Below are 10,857 nucleotides of genomic sequence, written 5' to 3' on the forward strand. Positions count from 1 at the left end.
GACCAGGGATTGAACCCGGGTCCCCTGCATTGGGAGCGTGGAGTCTTAGCCACTGGACCACCAGGGAAGTCCTCTAGAGAATTTTTTATTTCAGTTACTGTGCTTTTCAACTCCAGGATTTCTATTTGTTTCTTTTCAAAAATAATTTCTATCTTATTATTCATGCTCTTTATTGGGTGAGACGTCATTCTCATACTTTCCTTTAGTTATTTAAACATGGTTTCTTTTAGTTGTATGAACATGTTTAAAATAGCTGATTTAAAGTCTTTGCCTGAACTTCCTCAGGAAAATTTCTATTGATTTCTTTCTTTTTTTGGGGGGGGGGGAGGTGTGTTGGGTCTTCATTGCTGCGCACAGGCTTTCTCTAGTTGCGGCGAGCAGGTGCTACTCTTCATTGCAGTGCGCGGGCTTCTCATTGCAGTGGCTTCTCTTATTGTGGAGCACGGGCTCTAAGCATGCAGGCTCCATAGCTGTGGCTCACCAGCTCAGTAGTTGTGGCTCACGGGCTCCAGAGTGCAGGCTCGGTAGCTGTGGCGCACAGGCTTAGTTGCTCCGCGGCATGCGGGATCTTCCCGGACCAGGGCTGGAACACGTGTCCCCTGCCTTGGCAGGCGGATTCTTAACCACTATACCACCAGGGAGGCCCTGATTGCCTTTTTAAGTTGACTTTATTTTTTAAGAGCAGTTTTAGTTTCACAGAAACATTGAGGGAAAGTGCAGATTTCCCATCTACCCGCCAACATGCAGAGCCCCTCCTTTACAACCATCCCCCACCAGAGAAGTATGTTTGTTACACTTGATGAACCTACACGTCATAATCACCCGAAGTCCGTAGTTTATTTTCACTCTTAGAGTTTTACGTTCTATATTTTTGAACAAATGTATAATAATATGTATCCATTATCATGGTATCATACAGTGTTTTCACTGCCCTAAAAACCTCTGTGCTCTGCCTCCCACCTGATCTTTTTACTGTCTCCAAAGTTTTGGCTTTTCCAGAATATCATACTGTTGGAATCATACTGTACGTAGCCTTTTCAGATTGGCTTCTTTCACTTAGTAATATGCATTTAAGCTTCCTATTTGTCTTGTCATGGCTTGATAGCTCAGTTATTTTTATCTCTGAATCATATTCCATTGCCTGCTTGTACCATAGTTTTTTCATCCATTCACCTACTAAAGGAGAACTTTGTTGTTTCCAAGTTTTGGCAGTTATGAATAAATGCTATAAAAATACAGGTGCAGGTTTTGTGTGGACATAATTTTTTATTCCTTTGAATAAATATAAAATAACATGGTTGTGGGATCATATGGCAAGAGTATATTTGTTTTTGAAAGAATCTACCAAACTGTCTCCCCAAGTGGCTGTACCATTTTACATTTCTACCAGCAATATGTTAGAGTTCATAGCCCCACATCCTAGCTAGCATTTGGAGTTGTCTGTGTTCCAGATTTTGGCCATTTGAACAGGTGTGTAATGGTATCTCACTGTTGTTTTAATTTGCAATTCCATGATGACATATGATGTGAAGCATCTTTTCATATGTTTGTTTGCCATCTGTATATCTTCTCTGCTGCAGTACCTGTCAGGTCCTTTGGCCCATTTTTTTAATCCAGTTGTTTGTTTTCCTGTTGTTAAGTTTTAGGAGTTTTTTGTATATTTTGGATAACAGTCCTTTATCAGATGTGTCTTTTGCAAATATTTTCTCCCAATCTGGCTTGTCTTCTCATTCATTGTGTTTCACAGAGCAGAAGTTTTTAATTTTAATGAAGTTCATCAGTTATTTCTTTCATGTATAATGCTTTTGGTGCTGTATCTAAAAAGTTATTGCCATACCTGAGATCCTCTAGGTTTTCTTCTATATTATCTTCTGGGTGTTTTATAGTTTCGTATTTTAAATTTGGGTCTATGATTCAAGTTAATTTTTATGAAGGGTATAAGGTCTGTGTCTATGTCTAGATTTTTTTTTTTTTTTTTTGCATATCGATGCTGTTCTTCCAGCACCATTTGTTGAAAAGACTTTTTGCTCCATTGTATTACCTTTGCTCCTTTGTCAAAGTTCAGTTGACTGTATTTATGTGGGTCAAGTTGGGGGCTCCCTATTCTGTTCCATTGATCCATTTGTCTGTCCTTTTATCAATAACACACTGTCTTGATTACTGTAGCTTTGTAGTAAGTACTGAAGTTGGCTAGTCAGTCCTCTCACTTTGCTCTAGGGTTCCAGCCCTATGTTTTCCCTTCAGTGACTGCCAGGCTGCTATATCTCACTGCAAATTCAGACCATTATATTTTCAGGCTACAAAAGAGCTGGGAAGTGGAGAATGGAGCTAGGGCAAGTTAAAGTACCACAAAGCTCACTGTTCTTACCAAGATTTTGTTGTTTTTCTTTAACAAATTGTTCCCTGATTTTCTGAAAGCATTTGGTTAATTTCCAGAGTTCTAAAAAAGTTAATTCTGACCATTGTTGCAGTTTTCTCATTGTTTTTATGGAGGAAAGAGTTTTCAGAGATCCTTACTTCACCATTCTCGCTGTCTTCACCTCATTAATTGTACTTTGACATAAAGACGTCTCTTCTCTCTTTGTGCTGGCCAAGTAGGAGAAGCGCTTTAACCTGGCATACACAAGTCAAAGCTTCCCATTCCTGGTGGGCAAGAGGACCACTGTACATGTTCCAATGATGCACCAGGCGGAACAAGTTGGTTTTGGGGTGGATCCAGAGCTGAACTACTCTGTGCTGCAGATGGACTACAGCAGAGACACTGTGGCCTTCTTTGTCCTCCCTGGCGAGGGCAAGATGAGGCAGCTGGAACACGCCTTGTCAGCCAGGACACTGAAGTGGAGCCGCTCACTCCAGAAGAGGTGGGTATGTATGCCAATTTGCTGTGGCCTGAGGCAGGTGATGATGCACACCCAAGGATGAGGAAAATGTCACGATAACAGCTGTTGCATAATCACTCCTGCACATTGAGCACCAACTACATGCTGGACAGTGAGCTTGGGGCCGCAGACATGTTCTCCCTTGAACTTCACGAATACCTGACAGATGAGAAGTGTTACCACCCCCATTCACAGATAAGGAAATAGAGGCTCCAAAAGGAGAAGTGGATCGCCCCAGGTCATGTAGCTAATAGATCACTGCAAAAGTATTACGTCACGGTAGCTATTCTGTGTCAGCAGAGCTCACTCTATCAGCCAATTCAATATTGAATTCTGTAGAATTATTGCATAAACACACACACACAAAACTTGCTATTCACCTATAAAGTGAAGATAATAATATTATCAAACTCACAGGTTGTTGAAAGGATAGAATAAGTTGCTATTTTTAAAGTGCTTAGGAGAACGTCTAAGGGATGGTAAGTGTTCAATAAATGTTACTCAGTCGTAATATTCTTAGTAGTTCTGTGTTTATTATGGAGGGTATCAAAAGGATGTTAATCATAAGATAACAAGGCATGTCAAGGTCTAATGCACAGTCTCTTAGCAATATTTTCCTGGCATCATTAGCATCATTCCCAGATGCTCATAGTCTAGGAGGAGAGAAGAGACAGTTTTAGGGATAACTGTAATTCAAGAAAGACAAAGGTCAATGGGTGGGCAGAGTCCTGAGGCGCTTCTGAGCAAAGAGAGATCACAGCTGGGATTGAGGGAAGGCGTCAGTGAGGTGACACATTTGAGCCACAGGTATGGAAAGGACACAGGGGCTTGGGAAGGGCATTCTGATGACAAAGGCAAAGCGGGGATCAAGGGACACTGTAGGATGTTTCAGGTTCCTTCTTTCCTAGACTGCAACCGGGGGTGGATAGAGAAAGAGGAGGCAGCACGGAGACTGGGGTGGGGGAGGGCTCTCTAAAGAGCAGCGGACAGAGCAGAGAGAAGATGGAGATGGCCAAGCCAGCGCAGGAGACGGTAACAGGCGCGAGAGAGCTGTCCATTGTGCTAGAAGTCCCAAGAAGTCCCCCAATGAGGAATTTAGATGTTCATCCAACACTTCTGTACTTTCACTTCTGTGACTAAGTACATGGTCTTGGGAAAAGCACTAAAACTAAGATTTACCATCTTTAACATGGAGATAATGTTGATGAATGTGTCTGGGACAATGCCTGGCACATAATAAATGCTCAGTAAACGTGAGCTATTCACTCTTGGTTCAGAAAAAACCATCGCAGAGAAAGAAAAGTGTACCAAACTCTAGGCCTATGCTGTTCGATATAGGAGCCACCAGCCACACGTTATAACCTAAATTTAAATGACTTAAAATTAAGTACAATTTTAAATTTACTTCTTGGCACTATCCATGTTTAAGTTGCTTAATAGCCACATGGGGCTGGCTAATGACTACCATATTGAACAGCACAGGTAGAGAATATTTCTAACTTTGCAGAAAGTTCTACTGAACTTTGCTGCTCTCAGGGATTAGCAGGGTTTTTCTCAGGAAGGGTGGTGAGAGGCACATTCTGGGCCAGGGATGGTAGACACACTTCCATCGATGCCCAGTGCCTCCCCTGGGCCTCTGCTATAGTCACCTTTGCTTGTCCCCCTTCTCAGCTCTGCCCCCTACTTCATTAAGGGGCCCATTTTTCATCTCGTGTATCTCCAAAGCTGGACTTGCTCATCCAGGAGGCTTACTTCCAGAGCAAGCTGGGTTGGTGGTCTGGGATGTACTGATCCCTCTAGCAGCAACTGGTGCCTGGAGGAAGAGCGGAGCCTCCTGAAATGTCACCTGGAATGGTCACCATGGGCTCGTGATCACATCTTGTTCTTTCTTCTTTTCCACAGGTGCTTAGAGGTGTTCATTCCAAAATTTTCCATTTCCTCCTCCTATAACCTGGAAATATCCTCCCCAAGATGGGCATCTGGGATGCCCTTGACAAAGATACTGATTTTTCTGGAATCACAAAGAAAGACTTCCTTCAAGGTTCCAAAGTGAGTTGGTTGATTAGCACATTTGCATGAAAGCGTGAGTCGGAAGGGCCCGTAGAGACTGGCCTGTGGAGCAACCTCATCTCGTTGATTAGCAACCAGAGGCCCCAGGAGGCAAAGTGACTTCTGTGTAACAGGAGGGCTGCATCTCACGGCTGCCAGGCCTGTGGCTTTATGGCCGTCATACCGCTGATACACAGGCATCTTTTATCCCTCTTCAGATAAATGTTCCTAAGGTCCAACTACAGTGCTCTGAGAATCAGACCTCTACTCGGCAGGCAGCTCTGCTGCCCCAAACCCACTGCAGATGAGTAGCTGTCCCCTGGCGTTTGACCTCACCTCCCTAAAGCCTAGGTGCTCACACCAAGGTCATAATGTAGCTGCTCATAGGCCATGAGTACCCTGTAGATGTGTTGTGTTTGGTCTGCAGTCAGAAGAAAGGAAGAAGGAGAAGAAGAAAGGGAGGAAGAAAATGAAAAAAAAGAGAGGGAGGGAGGGAGGGAGGAAGGAAAGAAAAGGAGGGAAGGAGGGAGGAAAGGGGGAAAGGGAGCTGACTTCTAAAATGTAACATACTGGACCTAAAAATTTAGATTCTGATTCTCTTTATTGAGCATTTACTATGTGCCAAGCCCAATTCCCACATGGCAACAGTGAGCCCAAACAGTCAGCCCAAGGGAGCCCTTCAGGTTCCCCATGTGCCCCCTGCTCTTACAAGACATCTCATCATCTCATGGGGGTTACCTGCCCAGCCTCTGTCCACATATGAGTTTCTGATCCCCAACCTAAAAATTTATTTTTATGACAGATTATAATGGTCAGAAGTGGTCCTGGGCCACAGAAGGGGATCTCTGTCACCGGTGTTCAGGGAAAGAATGCAGACAGGTCTCACTGGAATGCGATGACCATAATGAACCTTTCCCATGAGATGCTTTTCTGCACATATGAAAAACAGTGATTAAAGTTCAAATTTTAAAAAAGAAAAAGAAAAACAGTGGTTGTAATTGTCAGGAATTCTCCAGCCCCCTGCAGTTTGGGAGTACATGAATTTCTTCCCTAGAAGACCAAGCAGGGATCCAGCATTTAGGAATCCCTAACCTAGGTCTCCTGTGCAACAATGGTAGCAATTACAAGTGCTAGCAAGTTCATGAGCACTTGCTTTGTAAGATCTTTAACTCACTGGATAAACTTGTGGGAGGCATGCAGGTACGATCATTGTTTCATAGAAATGAAAATTGAAGCACACAGCACCCAAATAAGTTTTGCAACAGTAAGTGGCAGAACTGGGACTCATTTAACTCCGTGCTTAAGGGCCAGCTGACCAGTGACCACAACAGCTGTAGTTAGTTGAGCCAACCTAATGCCAGGTATCACCTTGGAGCCTCCCGAGGGGGTGTCCCTGTTCCTAGGCAGAACACCAAAACTCAGTACATAAAGGTGTCTGCATGTGAACTGCTGATGTTTCTTTTTCCCTTGGCAGGTGGCTCACGAGGCTGTGCAGGACGTCAGAGAGGAGGGGACCCAGGCTGCAGCAGCCACCGTCACCAAACTCAGAGTCCAGTCCACGTCCCTTCTTACTCCACCATCTGTTTCAATAGGTCCTTCATGCTGCTGATTATAAACAAAGCCACACAGACCACGTTCTTCCTCGGGAAATTTGGGAACCCCACTAAGTTCTAGGTGGAAAAAGCCCTGTCATCTGAAGACACACTGACATGCACAGAAAACGATCCTCCGCACTGCCTGACTCCCCAGATGTGGAGGCGTGCCGCCTTCTGCTCTCAGGTTCCACCTGACCCTGGCAGAGCTGCGTTCAACTCAGTCATCCAAGGCAGCAGAGCTCCCAGTCACAAGCCAGAGCCCATTAACCTCCAGTTTCTTTTCCACGAATTCTCCCAGGTGACTAGCTTCATGGAACAGTTCTGGGTTGGTGTATTTCCAGTCCTCGGAGCCCCTGGGAAGGGTGACATGTAGGTCAGTCACCTTTATTGCAGAATTACAAGAATAAATTCAATAAACCCCAAGTGTGAATCCAGTCAGCAGCCGTGTTCCCACACGCCTCCAGGGTCTTCACCTGAAGAGGGTCCATCGTGCTGACTGGCAGCGGCTGGGTTGTTAATATGTGACATTTCAGGGGCTGCATGAATTCATTCATCCATTCATTCAACAAAAACATTGAGCACCTACTATGTGCTAGGAGTCAACCAGACAAACGAGTCCCTGGCCAATTGGGCCTCCATGGGGGCAACAGACGGCCACCACCACAACTGTAAAACCAAACCTATAAATAAACATGATTGTTGCAGGTTACGATCAGTGCTGTGAAGGTACGGAATAGGATGATTTGAAGGAAACGAGATGGCGAGGGGCGTTTCTGTGAGCACAAAGGCTGAGTCCGGGGTGAGCAGGTGTGTTGGAGGGACAGTAGGATGCCCTTGTGGCTGGAATGGCGGAACCAAGGTCAGAGAGGTAAGGGGCGGTCAGACCGCGTAGGGTGTTATCGGCTAAGGAAAGGAGTCTGGGTGTGTGGGGAGAGGGCATTAAACCAGTTGAGTTTCTCAAACCGGAAAGTGAAGGGTTAAGGTATGGGCTGTGAAGACCTCTCTGAGTCTGTGCAATGGTTTTCCATCATCAGGGCTGCTGCCTTCCTGGCTCTGACGCTGTCACACACACGTACACACAGCCCTTGCGTTCGTCCTCCTCCCTGCTGGTTGGTAGTGACGACGGCCCAGCCGCCTTACTCTGATTCCTCAGGACCAGCGTTGCAGAGGGTGCAAGGGCCACAGGTGTCAGGCAGAGACCGCTCCATCATCCTCCCCCCTCCCCCATCCCAAAACCCTCTGCAGACAGGCTGTACTGGCTCCTTCCTTTTCAGATTCTGAGGGCACCAGTGTCCCACACCACCTCAGATGTGCTAGGGGGGCTCACGTTGTCTTTTCCAAGTTCTTTACACAGAAAGAAACGGGGACTGAAACCTGGCGGTCCAGTGGTTAAGACTCCACGCTTCCACTGCAGGGGCGTGGGTTTGAGCCCTGGTGAGGGAACTGAGATCTAAGTTCTAATTGATCCAACCTTCCAGATCCACCTAGCGTGGATGCTAGTTAGCCAGAGCACGGCAGCCACCGCCTTTGAAAGCGAACTCCCCCGCAGTGTCTACTGCTAATGGGATTCCTCAGCTGTTAACTAACTATCCCTAGAATGTAAATAAAAACAGTTGCTACCTCCCTCATGTCTGTGCAAGGACATCATAGAAATATGGTCACTCAGGACATTGGAACATCTGGCTTTTCTAGGTGAGTGTTTCTTCTCCACCCCCCAGTCACCTGCCCAGTGGACCCACATGCAGGCATTGAGGTGAGTTGAGTACATCCTGTGGACCAGACACGGCACTGAGGCTGAGGCTACAGCAAGGAACTATTCCTGCCTCGTGGGGTTTACAGTCCGGCGTGGACGAGGGGGAGATACCGTAAGTGATGTTCAATACGGCCCTTCACGAAATTTTAGGACAAGAATCTGGAGCTACTGATGTGACTCGAAGCATCCACCTGGGCACAAGCACTAAGAAAGCCCCCCGAGTGCAGCACAGTCACCTCAAGTGGTACCATGGCTCCCTGGGGAACGGCGGCCACCCATGTGCCAAGGCAGGCAGAAGCTGGGCCTGGGGATGTGGCATCCGTGACCACCCCCCTGCCCCAGCTCCACCCCTGTGCGGGACGGCTACACAGCACGGGGACAAAAGGGACAACGAAGCTCAGGAAAAAGGATTTCAAAAGCCTCCAGTTCCAGCTCCCAGTCACGGTCGGAAACCCAGGGCTCCTGCATCACTGGGTGGTCATGCGAGTCAACCAGAAAGCCCTCAGGACAATGCCTTGCAGACTGTCCACGTCCAGTGAAGGCTACCCGTTAATGGCATTGTGCTTATTGTTTCCATATCAGGAACATTTTAAAACAACAAAGACGTTTCTTTCTTGCTCCTTTCCCAGCTGGGAGTTGAGAAGAAAAGGCAAGCATCTGTGCAGAACGTTGTGCCCCAGAGCATCCCTCACAGTGTGCCCAGCATCCTCTGTCCCACTCAGACCTCAGGACCATCTACAACCCAAAGGGTCCCTTTTCATTCCCCGGTGTGCGGCTGATCTCTGGGAATGAATATACCCTCATTCCCCCCAGCTCAGCAGATCCCACAGAAAATGTGTTCAGAGGCCCAGCTTTTAAATGAAATACTATGGGCCATATTTATTAGTTGAAGCCAAAAATTAAAATCTCTCTGTACCAAGGAACTTACATAAAATTTACTTAAGAAAGGAGGCTGACGTTGCCGTCCTTGATAAATAATGCCATTACTGAAGATGAGATGAAGCATTTAAAGAATTTTTAAAAGCCCTTATCCCTGAAAGTTTGCTCGCTACACTTTAGTCCAGGATCTACTACCAAAAGTGGAGATGACTGGCCAGGAGATGACTGGGTTAGGAGCACGGCTGTGGTGTCAGATAGACGTGGGTGTGAATCCCAGCTTTGTCCTCTGCTAGCTGTGTGACTGTGGGTGAGTGACTGAACCTCTCTGAGCCTGGATCCACAGCTCTAAAACAGGAACAGTAATAATACTACCTGCCTTGGTGCGATTGTTGTGAGGGTTAAATGAGGTACTGCAGATCAGGTGTGACATTCGGTGACGTTCGGCACAGGGGTGACCACTGTTGCTATTCAACGTACACAGTGGTCTAGGCAGAATGAGGGCTGGTAGCCCCACCTCCTCTAGCTCAGAAATGCCCCAAGGGACCCACCTCATATGGACAGAGAGGGATGGCCCTTGGGAGGGAATGGGGGCTTCTCTGTGAAGACAGGGTCCCTCAGAGGAATATAATGTACTCATTTGTTCATTTACTCAATGTTTGTACACCTACTGTGTGCCAGCACAAAGGAGAGAATCATGAATTACATACAGATTATTCCAACAAAGATTTCACAGACTAGAGGAAATGAATCCAAGTATGTGAGCCAGCGTGATGAGAGGTGAGCACGGAGTATAATGGGAGCTCACAGAGCCTAACCCGGCCCAGGTGGAAGGAGAGAAGGGTAGCTGTCAGGAAAGGCTTTCTCAAGGAGAGATCTGAGTCGAATCCTGAAGAGTGGGTAGGAGTTGAGTTACCCTGAGAAGGGGGAGGAGTGGAGACAGGGTTCCAAGGCAGGAGGAACAGTGCCTGGCTCCCAGGGGACTCAGAACCCCATAGAATGTCCGATGTCAGCCAGGAGAGCATCATGTATTGGGTGCCTACTGTGTACATACATTAAGTCATCAAGCTCTCAGAACAAGCTACAAAATAGATACTATCTCCTCCATTACCAAGGAGGAAGCTAAGGCTCAGAAAGATGAATAACTTGCTCAAGGTGGCCCCGCACACGACAGTCAGGGCTCTGGTATTCACTTTCAGGTCCATGTGACCCCAGCCCATTATCCTTCCCACAAAGCCTGCCGCCACTGCCCATCTTTCTATGTTTTAAAATGGCTTTATTGGGTTCATAATGTGCATACCGAAAATTTCACCCATTGTACATGTATAATCAATGATTTCTCATTCATTCTTAACATTCTGCAGCATCACCTCTACCCGGTTTTAGAACATTTTAACTACCAGAAAATGTCCTCAAGCCCATTTGCAGCCTATCCTAGTACTCATTCTCCACTCCAGGCCACCACTAATCTGCTGTCTCTTTCTAAAAATTTACCTTTCCTGGATTTCTTATATAAGTTGTATCTTACATACTCTTTTGAGTCTGGACTCTTTCACTAGACTAAAATGCTTTTGGAGTTCATTGATGTTGTAGCAGGTATCAGTATTTTACATTCCAACCTGCAATAATGTATTAATATGAGGGTTCCACTTTCTCCACATCCTTATCAACAATTGATATTTTTTTTTATAATAGCTATTCTGAT

The 10,857-nt window shown here is 46.1% G+C and overlaps 1 protein-coding gene across 1 annotated transcript; it reads left to right on the forward strand.

Moving 5' to 3' along the window:
- The first annotated feature begins 741 nt into the window (after positions 1–741).
- On the forward strand, positions 742–6,602 carry LOC101329840 (serpin A9). Its single transcript, XM_019924186.1, is given in 6 exon segments — positions 742–781; positions 2,567–2,869; positions 4,790–4,834; positions 4,837–4,928; positions 6,403–6,487; positions 6,490–6,602. Coding segments are annotated over 6 exon segments (678 nt in total).
- The last annotated feature ends 4,255 nt before the right edge of the window (positions 6,603–10,857 follow it).

This window comes from Tursiops truncatus, chromosome 2 (genome assembly GCF_011762595.2).
Source record: "Tursiops truncatus isolate mTurTru1 chromosome 2, mTurTru1.mat.Y, whole genome shotgun sequence".
NCBI classification, from domain to species: domain Eukaryota; kingdom Metazoa; phylum Chordata; class Mammalia; order Artiodactyla; family Delphinidae; genus Tursiops; species Tursiops truncatus.